The sequence below is a fragment of the Nyctereutes procyonoides genome, unplaced genomic scaffold (assembly GCF_905146905.1).
Source record: "Nyctereutes procyonoides isolate TBG_1078 unplaced genomic scaffold, NYPRO_anot_genome, whole genome shotgun sequence".
Lineage (NCBI taxonomy): Eukaryota > Metazoa > Chordata > Mammalia > Carnivora > Canidae > Nyctereutes > Nyctereutes procyonoides.
The window spans coordinates 16968124-16988682 of record NW_026575155.1 but is presented as its reverse complement, the minus strand read 5'-3'; the positions used below and the strand labels follow the sequence as shown (position 1 = coordinate 16988682).

General features: G+C 46.8%; 1 protein-coding gene across 4 annotated transcripts in view; it reads left to right on the top strand.

Annotated features, from left to right (window-relative positions):
• The first annotated feature begins 221 nt into the window (after positions 1–221).
• The window catches only part of UBE2G2 (ubiquitin conjugating enzyme E2 G2), a 38488-nt gene continuing 18150 nt past the window's right edge, over positions 222–20559 (top strand). The window contains exons 1-3 of one of the 4 annotated variants that reach the window (XM_055313344.1): positions 237–350; positions 19531–19566; positions 19658–19703. In XM_055313344.1, the coding sequence (XP_055169319.1) occupies positions 308–350; positions 19531–19566; positions 19658–19703 (125 nt within the window). In that variant the 5' untranslated portion in view covers positions 237–307. Of the gene's footprint in view, positions 351–519; positions 801–12411; positions 12545–19530; positions 19567–19657; positions 19704–20559 lie in introns of those variants that run through there. The other 3 variants (XM_055313343.1, XM_055313345.1, XM_055313342.1) reach the window with 3 other exon arrangements.

Here is a 20559-nt window from a genome sequence, read left to right as displayed (position 1 = left end):
GCGGACCCCGATCCTCGCGGCCCCCGCCCCGGTGCCCGCATGACCGTCCGGCCCGGGCCCGCGTCCCCGCCGGCGGCTCAGCGGCAAGGGCCCGGCGCCGGGGAGCCGCTGCCTCGGGGACCCCGCGGGCGGGACGTCGCGGCCACCGCGCCTGCGCAGCCCCTCGCCGCCCGCCCCACCGCGCAGGCGCCCCCGCGTCCCGCGCCCCGGAAGGGCTTCTGCGCCCGCGGCGACCCGGAAGCGGCCCTGCGGCGGGCGGGAGCGAGCGCGCTCGGGGCCGGCGGACCGCTCGGCTGCTGCCCGGACGATGGCGGGGACGGCGCTCAAGAGGCTGATGGCCGAGTACAAGCGTGAGTGCGCGCCCGCGCCGCCCCCCGCCCCCCGCCCCCCCGCCTCCCGCCTCCCGCCCGCGCCCCGGCCCCGGCTCCTCCCGACCCCCCGCCCCCGCCCCGCCCCCATCCCCGCGCCTGGTCCCCTGCCCTGACCCCTGACCCCGTGACCCTCGGCCACCCCGTCCGCCGCGGCCCTCCTCCCGGCCTGGTCCTCACTGGGGGCCCGGCGGCCCCGCGTCACACCCCGGGTCGGAGCGGGCCGGGGGGCTGGCCCCGGGCTGCGGCTGCGGCTGCGGCTGCGGCTGCGGCTGCGGCGGGTGGGCCGCCCCCCTCCGCCCCCGCCAGCGGGAGGACAGGGCGGCCGAGGGGCGGCGGGGGACCCCTGGGGGGTCCCAGCGGCCGCCGAGAAGTTAAAGCCAAAAATGCCCGAAACAGAAGCCGCACATTGGGATGCATCCGAGGTGGAAGGTCAGAGGGGCCTCTGCCTAGTAGGGCCGCCCGCCCGCCGCCGCCGCCCGCCCGCCGCCCGCCCGCCGCCGCCCCTCCCAGGGCCGAGCTCGGGGACCCGCGCAGCTTCCGAGCCAGCAGCGTGTTGGGCTACTTGGGGAAGCAAGGGGGGGGCCAAAGCCCGGGACGTCCTGTGTCCTGCCTTTTTCCAGCGGGACGTTCCCTTGGAGGAGCTGCCGGAGGGGGGGGGGGGCTCAGAGCCGGACCGGGCCACAGGCGGCTGCTCGGGCTGCTTGGGCCGCCGCCTGCCTCGACCGGGCCCTGGCTCCGCTGGGCGGAGGTCCTGCCTTTCAGGGCGCCGAGGGTGGCTCTGGGCTCTGCAGGCTGCTGCTGGTACCGCGGCGCTGGGCAGGCTTTGAGGGAAGTCGGAAGGAAACGAAAAAGACTGGTGGGTGTGCACGGAGCTCGGTCCCTCGGCAGATGGGTGCGGCTCGGGGGGCGTCCGTGTCTGGCAGGAGCAGACGCCGGCGGCGGGGATGCGGGCCCCTTAGAGGAGATGGTTGGTCACCTACTGCCCCGCCCAGTGCCCTCTGGTAGGGGCAGAGCGTGGGCAAGGGCGGGGCGGCCGCGGGCAGGGTCCTCTGCCTCCTGGGAAGCCTGGCTGGGGCGGTAGTGCAGGGGCACCTGCCGTCCCTGCCGTCCCTGCCGTCCCTGCCGTCCCGCTGGGTGTTTCCAGACTGTGCCGGTCGCGGAGCCCTAGCCCGGCTTCCCTTCCAGACTGCCGCCAGGCTCTGCTCTCTCCCGTCTGCGTCTGCGGGGAAGGAATCGATTCAGCCTCGAGGGGAATCAGGTCCAGGCCGCTGCTTGGGTACAGACTCCCCGTTGTCGAACTGCATTTCCTGAGGATGTTCGCAGTAGCAGAGATTGCTTTCCCTTTTACCGTGGTTACAAAAACCTCCTCTGTGAGTCCAGTCCTGCTGTAGGTCTGCAGTAGTAAGTTGCAGATGACACCTGACTTCCAAGTCTGTATCGCAGAAGTGTGACGTAGGCATTCTTACATGTTTTTGTGTGGCATTCTGGGGTATATGTGGAAGCCACAGCCCTGAAGATGCCCCCCTCGCCTCGGCTTGCTGGCCCCTACTCATCCCATCAGACGCACGCAAATCCAGCGCCGCTGTGAAAGGCGTAAGGCACAGGTTCCGGGAGAGCTGACTTACAGGGAGGGAGATTAGCCTGGGTCGTTGGGGTCTGACCCCAAAGTCACAGGAGGAGCTGAGACCGTGGAGGAAGGCAGGAGAGGCGAGGCGAGGCGAGGCGAGGCGAGGCGAGGCGAGGCGAGGCGAGGCGGGAGGGGAGGCTCCCCTGCTGTGGCTGGCTGGGAGGATGCACACGTGGCCAGGAACAGAAGCACGGGGTGGCCCACGGCACCTGGGACTGACTGCTGGGTGCTGGCGGTCGGGATCCTGGAGCCTCCGTCCCACAGCGGCAGGGACCCGGGTTCTGCCTGGAGCCTGAATGAGTTTGGGGGGACACCTGCCTTGATTGCCTTGTAAGACTCGAGGCAGAGAACTACCTCCCTCTTCTGACATATGGAAACTGTAAGGTCATCAGTGGGTGGTGTTTTAAGCCATTGAATTTGTGACGGCAGTAGAGAATGGAAACTGTGTGTGTCTGAGGGGAGTTCTGTTGTTGCTGTATCTTAGAAACATAAGATTCCATTTCATGATCCTCATCTTTTGTGAATTAGCCTCTAGTTTGTCTTACCATATGGGTGACATATCCATTGTAAATGTGGACTTTATAGAAACAATCTCTCTATGAAACAGGGTTTCTTTATTTATTCATGAGAAACAGAGGGAGAGGCAGAGACACAGGCAGAGGGAGAAGCAGGCTCCCTGCGGGGAGCCCCATGGGACTGGATCCCGGGACTGCAGGGTCACACCCTGAGCTGAAGGCAGACGCTCAACCACTGAGCCCCCCAGGCATCCCTGAAATGTACTTCAGTAGATTATTGGGATAGGGTTCAGGGATACTTTTCATGTTGGGGAACAGTCCCAGAAATGTAGAAATTTAGGGGTGCTGGTAGAACCTTGGCTAGGATTCTGTTCAGCCTCTGGTTTTTCACATTTTGCAGGAAATTGAGTAATAAAGGCAAAATGATTTGCCTACGTTCTTAGGACCAGGAAAAAGGTGTTAGAAAAAGAACTGAGATTTTTTTTTTTTTTTTAATTTTTAAAATTATTTTAAAGTAGGCTCCACATCCAGCATGGAACTCAGTGCGGGGCTTGAACTTTTGACCCTGTGATCGAGACCTGAACTGAGATCAAGAGTTGGACAGTTAACTGACTGGACCACCCAGCTGTCCTAAACCGATATATTTTGTTTTATTTTTCAAAGATTTTATATATTTGTTAGAGAAAGCGAGCAAGCACAGGAGCGGAGGCAGAGGGAGAAGCAGACTCTCCCCTGAGCAGGGAGCCTGACTCGATCCCAGGACCCGGAGATCATGACCCGAGCCAAAGGCAGACACTCAACGTTTGAGCCACCCAGGCGCCCCAGAACTAATGTATTTTAAATGGGATCTTTTCTTGACGTTTTCTTGTCACACAGCATCCGGCCTTTCCGAGAAGTGTCAAAAATAGAGTTAGGTATTGGTTTGGGGGGGTCTCCTTTAACAAAGGAGCGCAGGCCGAGTGGCTTAACAAAACAGAAGTTTGTTGTCTCTCTGTCTGGAGGCCCGAAGGCCCAGGTCCAGGAAGGCCCAGGTCCAGGTCGCCTCTCGGCACGGCCACACCCTGGGGGCTTTCGGGAAGAATCCATCCTGGCCTCTTGCAGCTCCTGGTGGTTGCCAGGAGTTCCTGCTGTTCCTTGGCTGGGGTCCGTGTAACTCCCATCTCAGCCAGTCGTCGTGGCTTGGCTGTCTTCCCCGAGGGAGGTGCCAGTCAGTGGTAGGACTCACCCCAGTCCAGTGTGACCCCATTTTTCCTGGAGCGCATGCGCAGACAAGGTCCCACGCACAGATTCTGGGGGACACACGCAGCCTCGTGCCATGTGGAGTAGCCTCGGATGTGAACGTGCAGAACTGGGCACCTGCTCCTCCCTTCGCAGTGCTGCTCCCACAGTGTCTGTGTCTCAGTTGCTTCCCGCCACAGCCCTCCAGTTTTTTGGGCTTAAAACCTTAGATTTGCCCTTGATGACTCCTTTTGTTTTATATTCACATGTCACCTGTCGTCCTGGAGACCCACACTGGTCCATGCCACTCACCTGTGGCCTGGATGACTGCCGGGACAGTCCTGATAGGTTTTCTGCTTCTGCTCTTGTCCCACTTTGTTCTGTCCTCAGCACAGCAGAAGATGCCATTAAAGCTCGTCAGGTCACGTCCCTCTGCCCAGGACCCTTCTTGGCGGCAAGAGCCAAAGTCCTGGCGATGACCCCTGCCTCTCAGTTCATCAGTCCCCTGCACTGCCAACCCGACTGGCCGGGTCATGGGCGCATGTCTCCCCTGGGCAGCACCCCCAGCACTCATGCCCTGCTCCCCCCTGGAGAAACCTCCCCTGAACCCCCGGACTCCACGTGTCCTTCCGGTTACTGTCCTCTTTCCTGGCAATATGTCTTTTGAGCTTCTCATAACAACTCTTTATTATGAAGGGAATTGTGTAAGAGTAAATGTGTATGTTCAGATGAAAAGTGAATGGACATCTGTACCCGCGGCACCCAACTTAGGAATCAGCACTAGCAGTTAACTTAGAGATCTTCGTGCTCCTTCCCTCCAGCCCTGCAAGTTAGTGCTGCTGAAATTTGCTGACTGGCTCCTTTCCTTTTCTCTGTCTTCTTACCGCTTAGTACACTTCTTAGCAACATACTGTGTGTTTTTGCCTGTTGTACTTAATAATTGAGATGGACTCACACAGGTGTGTTCTCACAACTTTCTCTGAGCGCTTCCTGCAAGGTCTGTATCCGGAGTGTGATACAGTCACGGAGCCCTCCCGTGATCCACCTTCCTGGATGATGCCAGACCGGTTCCCTGGGCAGTTGCCCCTGGCACAGTGCTTTGAATGTTCACGGACACCTTGGTGTTGGGCAGGGTCTATTTTTACCAACCTGGTGGGTGAGGTGCGGTTCCTCGTGGTTTTGTGTGTTGTGATTGAAGTTGAGCATCCTGTCACGTTTATAGGTGGTTTATGTTTTTTCCTTTGTGAAATCTGTTTGAGTCTTTTACCAAATGTCCATAGAGTGGTTTGTCTTTCTCTTACTGATTTGTAGGTGTTCCTTGTATATTGTCTATTCCTTTATAGATCCCTAATCCATTGTTGGCTATATATAAGTATTTTATCCACCGGTCTTTGTGGTGTCTTTTTTTTTCCCCAGCCATCTTTTTTTTTTCTTTTTTTTAATAAGCAGTTTTGTTAAGGTATAATTGACATTCAATAGGTTAATATACTTTAAGTGTACAGTTTGATGAGTTTTGGTGGATGCACAAGTTTTGGTGGATGCACACGCCCATGAAGCTATTGCCACAATCAGGAGGATGGGTGTAACCACTGCCCCGTGAAGTCTCCTGCTTCTAGAATCCACCTCTCCTGTGCCTTCCTGTGCCCCCAGGTTCCAGGCAACGACCAGCGGATCTGCTTTGAGTCACCATAGATTGTTTTGTCTTTTGTCAGGATTCTTTCATCCAGAGTAATTCTGTAGCCTCCCATCCTTCCAAGTAATGTCCCATTGTTGTATGCTCAGTCCGCAGCATATGGGTGGTTTCTAGTTCTTGGTTAATACAAATAAACCTGCAGGAACGTTGGTGTGCATGTCTTTCTGTGGACATACACTTTCATTTCTCTTGGGTAAATGGGTCACCTGTGAAGTTCATGTTTAATTTTTAAAGAAACAGCCAAACTGTTTTCCCACGTGGTTGTACCATTTAACATTTCTACCAGGAGTGTAGTAAAGAGTTCCAGGGGCTTCACTACTTTGTCTGCACTTGGTTTGTTTGTTTATTTATTTATTTGCACTTGGTTTTTAAAACTTTAGCAATTCTGTTGTGTGTATAGTGGTATTTCATTGTAGTTTTTAATTTTTTTTCATTTTTAAGATATCTTAATTTATTCTACAGTGTTCTGTGTTTATCTTTTAAATTAAATTTTTAACTTAAATTCATGTAAACTAAAAAAAAAAACCCAAACCAGAACAATTCACTCATTTCTCCCATTTTTCCACTCCCTTGCCTCTGGCAATCCCCAATCTGTTCTTTGTATGTATGCCTTTACCTTGTTGTTTTATGTATATACACATATACACATATGCATATATATGTATAGTTAAAATTTTATGTGTATGAAAGGTCATACTGTATTTGTTTTTCTGTATCTGACTTACTTCACTTAGCATGATGCCCCTTCCAGGTCCATCTGTGTTGTTGAAAAAGGTAACAATCCCTTTTTTACGGCTGAGTAATATTCCATTGTATATAGGCTTACCTTGGAGATATTGTGGGTTGGGTTCCAGACCATCACAATAAAGTGAATATCACAATAAAGTTGGTCAAGTGAATTTTCTTGGTTTCTCAGTACATATAAAAGTTATGTTTACTCTGTACTGTAGTCTGTTAAGTGTACAACAGCATGTGTTAAAAAAGCAATGTACATACCAGTGTTTTCCCCATTGTATATTCTTGGCTCCTTTGTTGAAAGTTAATTGTCCATATATGTGTGGATTTATTTCTGGGTTATTTTATTCCATTAACCTATGTGTCTGTTTTTATGCCATAGCATTGTAGAACTGTAAAATCAGTGTTTTAACTACTACAGCTTTGTGATACAGTTTGAAATCAAAGAGCGTGATGCCTCCAGCTTTGTTCTTCCTCAAGTTTGCACTGGTTATTCTGGGTCTTTTATGGTTCAATGCAATTTTTAGGAGTGTTCTGTTTTTTGAAAAATGCCTTTGAATTTTGATAGGGATTATATTGAATCTGTACATTGCTTTGTGTACATTTCTTTGCCCATGTAGTCCACATTAAAATGTGGCCATTTTGGTAGTATTAATTCTTTCAATCCATGAGTATAGAGTATCTTTCCATTTGTGTCTTCGGTCTTTCATTAATGTCTCCTGATTTTCATTATACAGGTCTTTTACCTCCTTGCTTAAGTTTATTCCTAGGTATTCTATTCATTTTTGTGCAATTATTAATGGGATTCTTTCTTAATTTCTTTTTTTGATAATTCACTATTAATGTATGATGCAACACATTTTTGTGTATTGACTTTGCATGTATCATGCAACTTTACTGAATTTGTTTATTCTAACAGTTTTTTGATGGAGTCTTTAGGATATTTTATGTATGTCAGTTGCAGATAGTGACGGTTTTACATGTTCTTTTCCAGTTTGGATGCCTTTTATTTCTTTTTCTTGCCTAATTGTTCAGGCAAGGATTTTTAATACTCTGTTGACTATGAGTGATAAGAATAGGTATCCTTGGGGCAGCCCAGGTGGCTCAGTGGTTTGGCGCTACCTTAGGTTCAGGACGTGTTCCTGGAGTTCCGGGATCAGGTCCCACATCTGGCTCCTTGCAGGGAGCCTGCTTCTCCCTCTGCCTGTGTCTCTGCCTCTCTCTGTGTCTCTCATGAATAAATAAATTTTAAAAATCTTAAAAAAAAAAAAAAAGAATAGGTATCCTTGTCTTGTTCCTGATATTATAGGAAAACCTAGCTTTTCACCATTGAGTATGGTATTGGCTGTGGGTTTTTCATATATGGCTTTTATTATGTTAAAGTATGTTCCATCTCTGCTTACTTTGTTGAGGATTATCATAAATAGATGTTGAGTTTTATCAAATGTTTTTCTGCATCTATTGAGATGATCATATGATTTTTAACCCTCATTTTGTTAATGTGGTTTATCATATTGACTGATTTGCAGATGTTGAACTATTCTTGTATTCCTGGAATAAATCTCACTTGATCATGGCGTATGATTCTTTTAATATATTGTTGAATTTGGTTTGCTAATATTTTGTTGGGAATTTTTGCATCTGTGTTCACCAGGAATATTGGCCTGTAATTTTCTTGTGGCATTCTTTTTTTTTTATTTTTATTTTTTTTATTTATGATAGTCACACAGAATGAGAGAGAGAGGCAGAGACACAGGCAGAGGGAGAAGCAGGCTCCATGCACTGGGAGCCCGACGTGGGATTCGATCCCTGGTCTCCAGGATTGCGCCCTGGGCCAAAGGCAGGTGCCAAACCGCTGCGCCACCCAGGGATCCCTTCTTGTGGCATTCTTGTCTGGTTTTGGTATTATGGTGAAACGATAAAATGTTCCCTCCCCTTCTGTTTTCATTTTTGCTTCTTCTTCGTTTGTGTGTGTGTTTAGAAGACTCTCTCTCTCTCTCTGTGTGTGTGTGTGTGACTATCATAAAAAAAAAAATAGAAGACTTTGAGAAGAACTGGAATTAGTTAATTCTTCCTTGCACGTTGGGTAGAATTCACTAGTGAAGCCATCTGGTCCTAGACTTTTGTTTGTTGGGAGGTTTCTGATTTCTGATTCAGTCTCTTTAACAGTAATCAGTCTGTTCAGATTTTCTATTTCGTCATGATTCACTCTTACTAGGTTGTGTGTTACTAGGAATTTATTTATTTCTTCTGGGTTGTTCAGTGTGTTGGCATACAGTCATCCATAGTAGTCTCTTATGATCCTTTGTATTTCTGTGGTATCAGCTGTAACATCTCTTTCATTTCTCATTTTATGTTTTTGAGTTTTCTCTACATTTAACTTCCTGAGTCTAGCTAAAGGTTTGTCAGTGTTATCTTTCCAAAGAACCAGCTCTTAGTTTCATTATTTCTATAGTCTTTTTAGTCTGTTTCATTTATTTCTGTTCTAATGTTTGTTACTTCCTTCCTTCTACTAACTTTGGGCTTCATTTATTCTTTTTCTGGTTTCTTGAATTATAAAGTAAGGTGGTATATTTGAGATTTTTTCCTGTTTCTTGAAATAGGCATTTATCATTATCCACTTTTATTTATTTATTTTAAGATTTTATTTATTTATTCATAAAGACACACACAGAGAGAGAAAGAATGGCAGAGACATAGCCAGAGGGATAAGCAGGCTCCATGCAGGAAGCCCAGTATGGGAATCGATCCCGGACAGGAAGCCCAATGTGGGACTTGATCTCGGAATTCCGGGATCACGCCCCGAGCCCAAGGCAGATGCCCAGCTGCTGAGCCACCCAGGCACCCCTGAAATTCTCTTTTAGAACTGCTTTTGCTGCATACATTTTAGTATGTTACATTTCCTATTTTTTTTTAACTTTTTGTCTCAAGGTTTTGTTTTTTTTTTAATTTCTTTTGATTTCTTCTTTGACTCATTGATTATTCAGTAGCATGTTTAATCTCCATATATTGTGAACATTCTGGTTTTCTTCATGTAATTTCTAGTTTCATATTGTAGTCAGAAGACATACCTTATTCATTTTTTTTAAAGGAGTTTATTTACTTATTAATGGGAGACACACTGAGGCAGAGACACAGGCAGAGTGAGAAGCAGGCTCTCTGCGGGGAGCCGGATGCGGGACTTGATCCCAGGACCCTGGGATCACCACCTGAGCTGAAGGCAGACACTCAACTGCTGACCCACCCAGGTGCCCCCCCCCAAAAGAGATACTTTATATGATTTCCATCCTCCTAAATTTGTTAAGACTTATTTTGTGTCCTAACGTGGTTTTCCTGGAGAACGTTCCGCTTACACTTAAGAAGAATGTGTATTTGCTGCTTTTGAGTGGAATGCTCTGTAAATATTTGTTAAGTCCATTTGGTCTAAATGTGTCCTTTAAGGCCAGTGTTTTCTTATTGATTTTCTGTATGTAAGTGGGGTATTAAAATCCTCTACTATTGGGGATCCCTGGGTGGCTCAGCGGTTTAGTATCTGCTTTCGGCCCAGAGCGCGATCCTGGAGACCCGGGTTTGAGTTCCACATCGGGCTCCCTGCATGGAGCCTGCTTCTCCCTCTGCCTGTGTCTCTGCCTCTCTCTCTCTCTCTCTCTCTCTCTCTCTCTCTCTCTCGAATAAATAAATAAAATCTTTAAAATAAAATAAAATCCTCTACTATTATTGTAGTACTGTGTGTCTCTTCCTTTAAGTCTGTTAAAATTTGCTTTATATATTTAGGTGCTCGTGTGTTGGGTGCTTAAATACTTACAAATGTTATATCTTCTTGTGTGATTGATTCCTTTATCATTATATAATTCTCTCTCTTTTATTACAGTCTTTATTTTAAAATCAATTTTGTCTGTTATAAGTATAGCTGCTCCAGATTTTTTTGTTTCCATTTGCATCTTCACTTTAGTCTGTGTGCCCTTACATCTGAAGTGAGTCTCTTTGTAGATGGGTCTTTTATTTTTATTATTTTTTTTAAGATTTAATTTATTTATTCATGAGAGACACAGAGAGGGAGAGAGAGAGAGAGGCAGAGACACAAGACAGAGGGAGAAGCCGGCTCCATGCAAGGATCCTGACGGGGACTCCATCCCCGGGTCTCCAGGATCACGGCCTGGGCTGAAGGTGGCGCTAAACTGCTGAGCCACCGCTAAACTGCTGAGCCACCGGGCTGCCCTGGATCTTTTATTTTAATCCATTCAGCTACTTCCTGTCTTTTGATTGGAGAATTTAGTCCATTTACATTTAAACTAATTATTGATAGGCTTGTATTTGTTGCCATTTTGGTTGTTTTCTGATGCTTTTTGTAGTTTCTCTGTTCCTTTCTTCTCTGCTTTCTAATCCTTTCTGGTTTGATGCCTTTCCTTGGCAGTATGCCTATATTTCTTTTTTTTTTTTAATTTTTTTTTATTTATTTATGATAGAGAGAGAGAGAGAGAGAGAGAGAGGCAGAGACACAGGCAGAGGGAGAAGCAGGCTCCATGCACCGGGAGCCCGACGTGGGATTCGATCCCGGGTCTCCAGGATCGCGCCCTGGGCCAAAGGCAGGTGCCAAACTGCTGCGCCACCCAGGGATCCCTATTTCTTTATCTTTTGTATGTTTGCTACAGGTTTTTGCTTTGTGGCTACCATGAGGCATACATAAAACAACTTATGTTTATAATCTATTGTAAGTTGACAGTAACTTTTTTTTTTTTTTAAGATTTTATTTATTAATAAGAGACACACACAGAGCACACACACACAGAGAGAGAGAGAGGCAGAGAGAGAAACAGGCCCCACACAAGGAGCCCAATGTGGGACTTGATCCCAGGACTCCAGGATCAGGCGCTGAGCCAAAGGCAGACAGACGTTCTGCTGAGCCACCCAGGCGTCCTGTAACTTAAGTTTCTAAAGCTCAACATTTTTACTCTCCCTTGCCCCCACATTTGATGTTTTTAGTGTCACTTTACATCTTTTTATCTGTGTATTCCTTAACTAATTATTGTCATCATAGTTGTTTGTACTACCTATGTCTTTTAACCTTCATAGTAGCTTTATAAGTGCTTAACCCATTATACTTTTCCTATATATTTATCTTGCCAGTGAGATTTATTCTTTCACGTGTGTTCTTGTGAACACCCTTTCTTTTCAGCTTAAAGAAGTCCCTGGAACATTCCTTATAAAGCCAGGTTAATGGTGAGGAACTCCGGTAGCTTTTGTTTCTCAGGAAAACACTTTATCTCTCATCACTTCGGAATGATTACTTTGCTGTGTGGAGTATTATTCTTGGTTAGAGATTTTACTTTCAGCACTTTGAATATATCATGCCAGTCCCTCTGGCCTGCAAATTTCTACTGAAAAATCTGCCAATAGACTTAGGGGAGTTTCCTCATATGCAATAAGTTGTTTTTCTCTTGCTGCCTTTATTTATTTTTATCTTCCTTCCCCTCTGCCGCACCCCATCTCTTGCTGCTTTTAAAATTCTTTCCTGGTCTTTAATTTTTGACATATAATTATAATGTGTCTTGGTGTGAGTCTCTCTAGGTTCTTCTGATCTGAATGTCTATTTCCTTCCTGAGCTTAGGGAAATTTTCAGCCATTACTTCTTCAAGAAGATTTCTGGAAGCCCCATGATCCAAATATTAGTCTGTTTCCTGTTCTATAAGCCTCTAAGCTCTTTTTGCTTTTCTGATTGACTGAGTTCCACTGCCTTGACTTCAAGCTGACTGATCCTTTCTTCTGCTTCATCTAGTCTATATTTCAGGTCAGCTGTTGTAGTCTTCACTCTTGTTTAAGAGAGAGAGAGAGAGAGAGAGAGAGAGAGAGAGGAGGGGGACATAGGGAGAGGGAGGAAGAGAATCTCACACAGACTCCATGCCCAGGGCAAGGCCCTCCTGCACAGAAAGACCAGGCTTCTGAATCTGTGGCTTCCTGCTTTCCCTTGGGGTGGTAGCTGTTTAAGAACTCTTTCTCCGTTGGTTAGAGTCCTCTGGGACCCACAGCATAAATCCAGCTGGTAGCCAGAGTCAGGTGATGTGGAGATGTCCCCTGGCAACAGTCATAAAATTTGGGGCACCCGACGAGTGTGAGCTCCTTTCTGTGTGACACTGATAATTACAGTTTCATGGGACCAGGAACTCAAGCTTCCCTGGCCTCCAGAGCTGGGTGATCAAAAGGTGTCCTACCAGTGACAGCCATAGAAATCAGGGCACTAGATACACGTAAAAGCTCCCTTCAGGGAAATGCTGGAGCCCTGGAGCACAGCAAAGACAGAGGGTGAGGGTGGCGCCCCAGTCTCCGTCCACAGAGAAGAGTGTTCCAGTAGGCTCTTGCTCTCAGGCTGGCCCTCTGATACAAGCAGGTGAGCCTCCTTCACTTAAGTCTGGGTACAGTCCACGGGCTGCCTCTGAGCTGGGCCCTAGGGTGGATGAGTCCCAGTGTGCAAGCCCGTTAAGGGGAGGTCTTGTAGGTTGCTCCTGGTCTTGTGGGCCTCAGGATGTGAGTCCCATGGAATTTTAAAGTTAAGTGTTCTGGGGGCTTGTCTATCCATGGGTATCTTAAAAGTTGGGGTGCTGCTGTGTTTTGTATATTCACATGCCATCCAAAGTGTCCAGTCTTTTGCTATTTTTAATGTGTATTATTAGTAAGTTGTAACACTTTATATGATGTAGCTGCTAGTCTTTTGTTGGATATTTTGTAAGTAGTGTCCTATAAAGTGTGGCTTGCCTTTTTTATTTTTAAGATTTTATTTCTTTAAGAGAGAGTAAGTGCAAGAGAGCAGGAGTTGGGGGGCGGGGGAGAGGGAGAAGTAGATTACCCCTATCGCAGGGAGCCCCATCTCAGGACTCAATCCCAGGACCCCAGGATCATGACCTGTGCCGAAGGCAGACATTTAACTGACTGAGCCACCCAGGTGTCCTGCTTGTCTTTTTTAAAAATTGTGGTAGGAAAACATAATTTTACCCTCTTAAGAATTTTTAAGTGTACATTATGGTATTCTTAACAATATGCATGTTGTACAGTACAGCTTTAGAACTTTTCTGTTTTGTGTGACTTAAGCTCTGTATCCCTTGAATGGCACCTGCTGTGGCTTGACTTTTAATCTCCATCAGGGTCCCTTCTAAAGAGCAGAGGAGTTTTTAATTTCACTGTAAGTCCAGTTTATTTACTCCTAAAATATTTCATGCTTTCTATGTTTACAAAATCCTTGTCTAAGGAAAATGAGATTGCTAAGATTTCCTCATATGATATAAATCATATATTCTTCTCGATGACATATATGTGGTCAACCCCCTGTGTGTGTCTGTGTGCTGATCTCCCAAGAACACCAGTCAGATTGGATCAGGGCCCTTAGTAACCTCATTTTAACTTAATCTCCTCTTTACAGACCCTCATTATAAGCTTCCCCCCCCTTTTTTTTTCCATTTAGTCTGTGTTGGGGGTTCATTGTACACTCTTCCATAGAGGTTTGCATCTTTCCTTGTTGTAGCAGTGAAATACTCCATTGGTAGATACATCATTATTTGACTGGTCCCTTATTGATAGATATTCAGGTGAAATTTCCAATGTTTTGCTATTACAATTAATTCTGAAATGAATAGCCTAATGCGTGCATCTTTTTCTACTTTTACCAGTGCATCTGTCTCTAGAGTAGATTCTCAGACAGGGTTGCTGGGTCAGAGGTTGAGTTTATATTTCATTTTGTGTGGTGGCTATTTTTTACACCATTATCAAAAAAGTGTTTTTAACAAATTAACCTTCTCAGGGAGTCAGCAGCATAGTTTGTGCAGATTTCTCTGATCGTGTTAGAGTTGGTTTTTTGTTTTTTGTTTTTGGTTGCTTTTACAGTAAACCCGAAGCTCTGTGCATGTGTGTTTTGTAAACAAAAAACTGAGAGGAGCCAGCGGGAAAGGTTCCCTCCGCTCTGGGGAGCGCTGTCACTGTAGTGCCACCTCCCTGACAGCAGGTGTCACTGTTGAATAAGGGTGTGGGTGGGCCGGCGGCAGCGGGGTCAGGTCCAAGGGCCCTCAGTGTAGACCACCTGCCCCTCCCAAGGTGGGGTGTCACAGGGGAAGGTTCCCAGGGGCCGCAGATGAGGAAGAAAGCCAGCTGTTTGGGAGGTAAGCTCCCCTTCAGGGTTCTGGGAGGACAAGTGCCGTCTTTCCTCTGCCTTGCTTTCAGGCCCCCTGCTCCCTCCCACCCTGCAGTTTGTAACTCCTCTGCTTTAATTTTTGTTTTTTGTTTTTTTTTCCTTATAATGATGTGGTTTGACTTTAGACATGAAAACTGGACTACATTTCAGATGACTGGGTGTGTTGGGCCTGGCGAGCTGGGTTCTGGTTCCCCTGGGCCCCTTCTCCTGGCCTGCTGTCCTGGAGAGACACGAGGGGACTGAGACAGAGTCTGTATTGCCACATCCGAGGGGCTCAGCCTTCCTGGTACTCCTGCTCATGCTCCTGGGATTCCGCCCTCTTGCACACGTTTGCTGGGTGCCTCTCCGAGCCCGCACTGCTCCCTCCCTTCCCCGCCTTCTCTGGACTCTGGACTCCCTCTCACCTGTACCTGCTCTGGTTCCTGGGTCAGGGTTTCTCAACAGCAGCTGTTGGCGATTTGAATGAGATCATTTTCCTTGTGTAGGACTTGTTTAGGGTGAAAGGCTGAGTATTCCTGGTCCCTTCCCCCTAAATGGCAGTAGCATGCCCCAGTCACTGTGAAGACCTGGCAGGGACACCTGAGTTCACAAGTGTTCCCTAGGAAAACTGCTCCAGCCACTTCCCTCAGTCCTCAGCGGCTCCATCTGTTCCCTGTGCACATAAGTTTATACTGTTTCTTTCCCCTGAGCTTCAGACTGGTTTCTCCAACCACCTGCCCATTCCCTCTACTTCTGGGTTTTTATTTTTTTATTTTTTTATTTTTTTTTTGATTTTTATTTATTTATGATAGTCACACACAGAGAGAGAGAGAGGCAGAGACACAGGCAGAGGGAGAAGCAGGCTCCATGCACCGGGAGCCCGACGTGGGATTCGATCCCGGGTCTCCAGGATCGCGCCCTGGGCCAAAGGCAGGCACCAAACCGCTGCGCCACCCAGGGATCCCTACTCCTGGGTTTTTAAAAGATTTATTTTGTTTTTTATTTTTTTTAAAGATTTTATTATTTGAGACCTTGTGCAAGAGCGAGAGAGCACCTGAGCAGGGGGAGGGGCAGAGGGAGAGGAAGACACCTCGCTGGGCGGGGAACCAATGTGGCACTTGATCTCAGAACCCTGAGATCATGACCTGAGCTGAAGGCAGATGCTCAGATTGAGCCACCCAGGTGCCCGTTTTGCACAGCTTTACGTTGTATGTAGCGGTGTATCATTTATTTGCATTTTTGTTCCATCGTATGACTATACCACAATCTCTTGATCTCTTCTATTGATAGATACTTGGGTGTTGTGTTTTTTGTTTGTTTGTTCTTTGGCTGTGTGTGAATAATGCTGCTATGAATTCACTGCATACATACAATGGGGTAGTAGTCAGCAATAACAAAGAATGAAATCTTGCCATTTGTGACAATGTGGATGGACCTTAAGAGCATTATGCTAAGTGGAATAAGAGAAAGACAAATATCAAATGATCTCTCTTACATAAGGAATCTAAAAAAAAAAAGAAAAACAACTCCAGATAGTACAGGTTGGTGGTAGCCATGGGGGGTGGGGGGTAGCCGTAGACAGAGTAGGTAAAAGTGGTCAGAAGGTACAGACTTCAGTTATAAATAAGTCCTGGGGAGGTAATGTACAGCATGGCGACTATAGTTAATAATGCTGCATTGTACATTTGGAAGTTCTCATCATAAAAAACAGTTTGTGACTGCGTGTTGGTGGAGGTCACCTAGACTTACCGTGCTCATTTCAGTATACAGATACCAGCTCCTTGTGTTGCACGCCTGAAACTAATGCGGCTGCGTCTTTCTATCACCTTCTTCGCTGTACTCTTCGGTATCCGAAACACTCTGTTCACATGTTTCCTTATTTCCTACCTGTCTTCCTTCACTACCACATAAGTTCATTGATGGCAGGGACCTTGTCTGTTCTTCGCCCCTGCGTGTCCACTGGCTGGAGAGTGCTTGGCAGACAGCAGCATAGCTGACAGCTAACGGTTGGCCACTTGTAGTCCTATTGGCTCAGACCACTGCCCGAGGCTTTGTACTGCTCCTCAAAGCTCCAGAGGGCCAAGAAGAATTGTCACTATGTACTTTTCAGTACATCAAATTATGTAGCAAAAGAGAGAACACAAGCTTTCCAACCAGCTGCTGGAGCAGTATTTTCATGGCGATAGTGAAATATTTAAATTGTGCTGTGTTTATCAGGTTTAGATTCACTGCGGCATTTCATCAGTGATTTTTTTTTTAAGATTTTATTTATTCATGAGAGACACAGAGAGAGAGAGAGAGAGAGAGAGAGAGAGGTACAGACACAGGCAGAGGGAGAAGTAGGCTCCATGCGGGGAGCCCGATTTGGGATTCGATCCCAGGGCTCCAGCCAGGCTCACGCCCTGGGCTGCAGGCAGGTGCTAAACCGCTGAGCCACCCGGGAATCTCCCATCTGTGACTTCGATGAGTTCTCATGCTGCTCTTGCTTCACGCTGTTATCCTTGGTATACGTCTGCTTTCTCTCTTTAGGGAGAATGTGAAGTGTTGCAGTACCAAACTGCCTAATTGCATCCAGAGATATATTTCATTTCCCCTTTTTCTTCCAGAGGTGGGTTCCTGGGGGGGGGGGGGTCATTAATAATTTGTTCTGAGTTGCTCTGCACGGCAGCATGTTGGTGGCTTCCTAGAATCCTAAGTGTTTCTGCTGCCTGGATTCTTGGACACATCTCTTGGTGCACACATGTGCACACTTTACTGTGTGGTTATACTCCTAGAAGAGGTGCATAGGATAAGGTATGTGGGAAGGGCATAGAACCTATATGCCCTCTGTGGGTGCACCCCTCTCCCAGCACCGCCACATGTGTACCCTCTCAGAAGCTCTCTGGACCCCATCCTGTTAGGGTTTACGGGGGTTTCCACCAGGGGGCCTGAGATGACGCATGGACTCCATTGCCAGCCCTTCCCCCTCCCTGGGGTGGGGGGTGGGGTGGGGCCTGAAAGTTGGGAGCTTCCAGTCCTTCTTGCTCTTTCTGGCCTCCAGCCCCCACCCAGGAGCCATCCAGGAGTCCACCTGCATCACCTCATTAGGACAGAAGACGCTCTGAGTGCTCTGGTCACTTAGGAAGTGAGGAGGGCTTAAGGAGTGCCGGACTGGGCCCTGGGGGGCTGGGGACAGAGACCAGGATGGAGATTTTCTATTATTCACATGCCTCCTTTCTCCTTTTTCTTATGTATTTTGATTTTGAATTTTTTTGTTTGGTAGTGTAGGAGGAGAAACTTTATTTTTTCTGCTTAAATATTAGCATCATTTGTGGAAAAGACTGCCCTTTTACCTCTGTTGGAGTTAGGGACATTGACCCCTATACATTCAAAAATATATGTCTAGCTTTGCCCAAAAACTTAACTACGAGTAGCTTGCTGTTGCCTCGAAGCCTTATGACCGTGTATACAGTCGGCACATGCTTTGTATGTTATAGGTCTGCGCACAGTGTTCTTAAAGAGGGGCAGCTGGAGAAGGAAGGCTACTAAGGGAACAAGGAAGAGGGGGGCCCGTGGTGGTCAGGGCTCCCGCCGTGTTTGCACAGGTCTGCTTCCGGACACTCTCCGTCCTGGTCCCTTGGTCCACTTGACCCACTTCCTCACTGTCACACGGCCTCACCAGAGCTTAGTAATAAGCCTTGATACCCTTAGGTGGAGTTCCCAACTTACTCTTCTTAGAGTGTCTTGGCTGTGCTCACTTGTTTGCATTTTCGTGTATCTTTTAGAATTGTCTTGTCGCACTCAAAGAAGAAGGCCGGTTGGGATGTTGGCTGAGGTTGTACGGAATCTATAGACTCGGTTTGAAGAGGGTTGACAACTTCATAATGTTGAGGGTTCGACCCATGAACTTGCTCCGATTAGTCTTTAAAGCTCTGACAATTCTGCTATGTTACAGATCTGACATCTTTTAAAAACTTATTTCTACATTTTCCCATTACGATTGCCATCTTTTAAAGATTTTTCTAGCTTGCTCCTACATAGAGGCACAGTTCAGTTACATGTCTGGACCTCGTAGTCAGCAGTGTTGGCAAACACTTTTTCTTACAACGCCTCTTGATTCTTCTGGACCTTGTACATATGTGCGCATAGCACCTGTGCGTAATGGCAGTTTGACTTCCTCTTTTCTGAGCCTTATGGCTTATGTTTATTTGGCAAAGATTTATTAATTTTATGTCCCTTCAAAGAACCAGTTTTTGGTTTAGTTTATCTTCTGTTTATCTGGTTCTTACTAGACTGGTGATGTCGTCAGCACTTGGGCCCAACAGGAAGTGCATCTGTGGCCAGATTCCTCACTCCCAGTGGCCACCCTTCTTGCCCTCGACTGTTTTCATCTTGTGCTCTTTGCTTTTCCACATTTCTGTGTGGCTTTGGTTTCATTTTGGAGCTTTCCATATAAAAGATGAGGAGGCCAGGACTTGAAATGGCATTTCTTAGTGGCAGGGCTGGGCCTCATCTTTCAACAGCCCCTGACCTTTGGAAATTGCTGCCAAATGCTGCTGCCTACTTGTTTACACGGAGTGCTCAGATCTGACAGCGTGGAGCATCACAAGGGGGCTCACAGATTTGGTGGAGCGGTCCTGGGGGCCAGCAGCCTGCCTATCTGAGCTCCATGAACTGCTTCATGAGCGGAAAAACTTGTGACGCCTCTTAGAGTGATGGGAAATACCATTCACTAGGAAAATAATAGACAATGTTTGATTTATGAAATTTAATCAAAATAACTAGCAGGAGTATTTTTGAAAGATAATTACCCCACCTCCTTTTTTAAAAAATATTTTATTTATTTATTCATGAGAGACACAGAGAGAGAGGCAGAGACACAGGTAGAGGGAGAAGCAGGCTCCATGCAGGGAGTGGGACTCCAGGATCACACGCTGAGCCCTGAGCCAAAGACAGCCACAAGACCACTGAGCCACCCAGGTGTCCCTGATAATTAGCCCTTTTGTTTCTTCATTTGTAAAACAAGAGGGTTTATACCTTAAAAATTCTCCTTTTTGCTGGTATAGAGTTTATATAGTCTTTGTTAGAAACGTAACTGGGATGGGCACGCACTTTGGGGGAAACAGAATTTTACTGTGTACTCTAATTTTTAGTTTTATATGCTTTTAAAAGTTTTGTTAAAATGCTAACCTAATGTTCATTCTATTTCATAATGGTTTTACTTTTTCATTTTATAGAATTAACACTGAATCCTCCAGAAGGAATTGTGGCAGGTAAGGCACTGAAATTAACCTCTGTATAATCCACTTCTAACCGCCAATGTTGCCTTCCAAGTTAATTGTGGATTTTTTTCCCCCCCTGCAGGCCCCATGAATGAAGAGAACTTTTTTGAGTGGGAGGCACTGATCATGTAAGTTAGTTATGTGTAACTAGTTTTCGAGCCTTTCCTGGACTTCAGACCTTTGAGTCTGTTTAGCAGCGGGCTGTGCTCAGAAGTGTCCATTTAGAAAAAAGACTTTGCTCATCTCTTGAATTTAGTCTGCTAGTCTGAGAGCAGAAAAGAGCACAGATGTGTATCCTGAGAAATGTTTCCTTAGAGCCTGTCAAAGGTTTAGTCGATTTCATTTCTGTAGAGTTTTACAGTATTAAGTTTTGAATGTTGTGTGGCTGTGCAGGGTGAGCTTCAGACACTGTCGGGGGTTTTGACTTCAGGAAGTTCCTAAGAGCTCAAAGCTTTAAGGAGGAAAGGCCCCTTAGGACGAGGGGCTGGGGTGTGGGAGGGTGTGTTTGGCGGGTGAGCCCCCAGCCCTGCGCCCCATGTGCACTCCCCCCCGCCCCCACTTCTGTGGAGCTTCTCCTCTGCTGCTGCTTCTTTCTCTGGGCACCTCATCTGGCCTCCCATTGCCCCTGACCCCAGAATGTGGCTTAGTTCTGAGGCGAGCAGTGTGGTTTCTGGCCCTGTTATACAAAGATCAGGAGTGGATTTCGTACTGCACTTTAGTGATGTTACTTAGAAAGAGCCAAGATGGACCCCTGATTCTAGAGTGTTCAATGGTCCTATGAGCTAGGCTCTTTGTTTGCCTTCCTTGTACTTTAGATGTATAGTTTTTGGCCATCTGTAGACTTACTATATTTTTAACAAATGTGGTTAGTTAAAATATATTAAGTTGAAATTTATCCCCAGTCTTCCACTTTTTTCATTAGTAAAATCGATGGTTCAATCATTTGGCAGGTGTTGGGGTTGGATTTCTGTTGGCTTGAGAAAC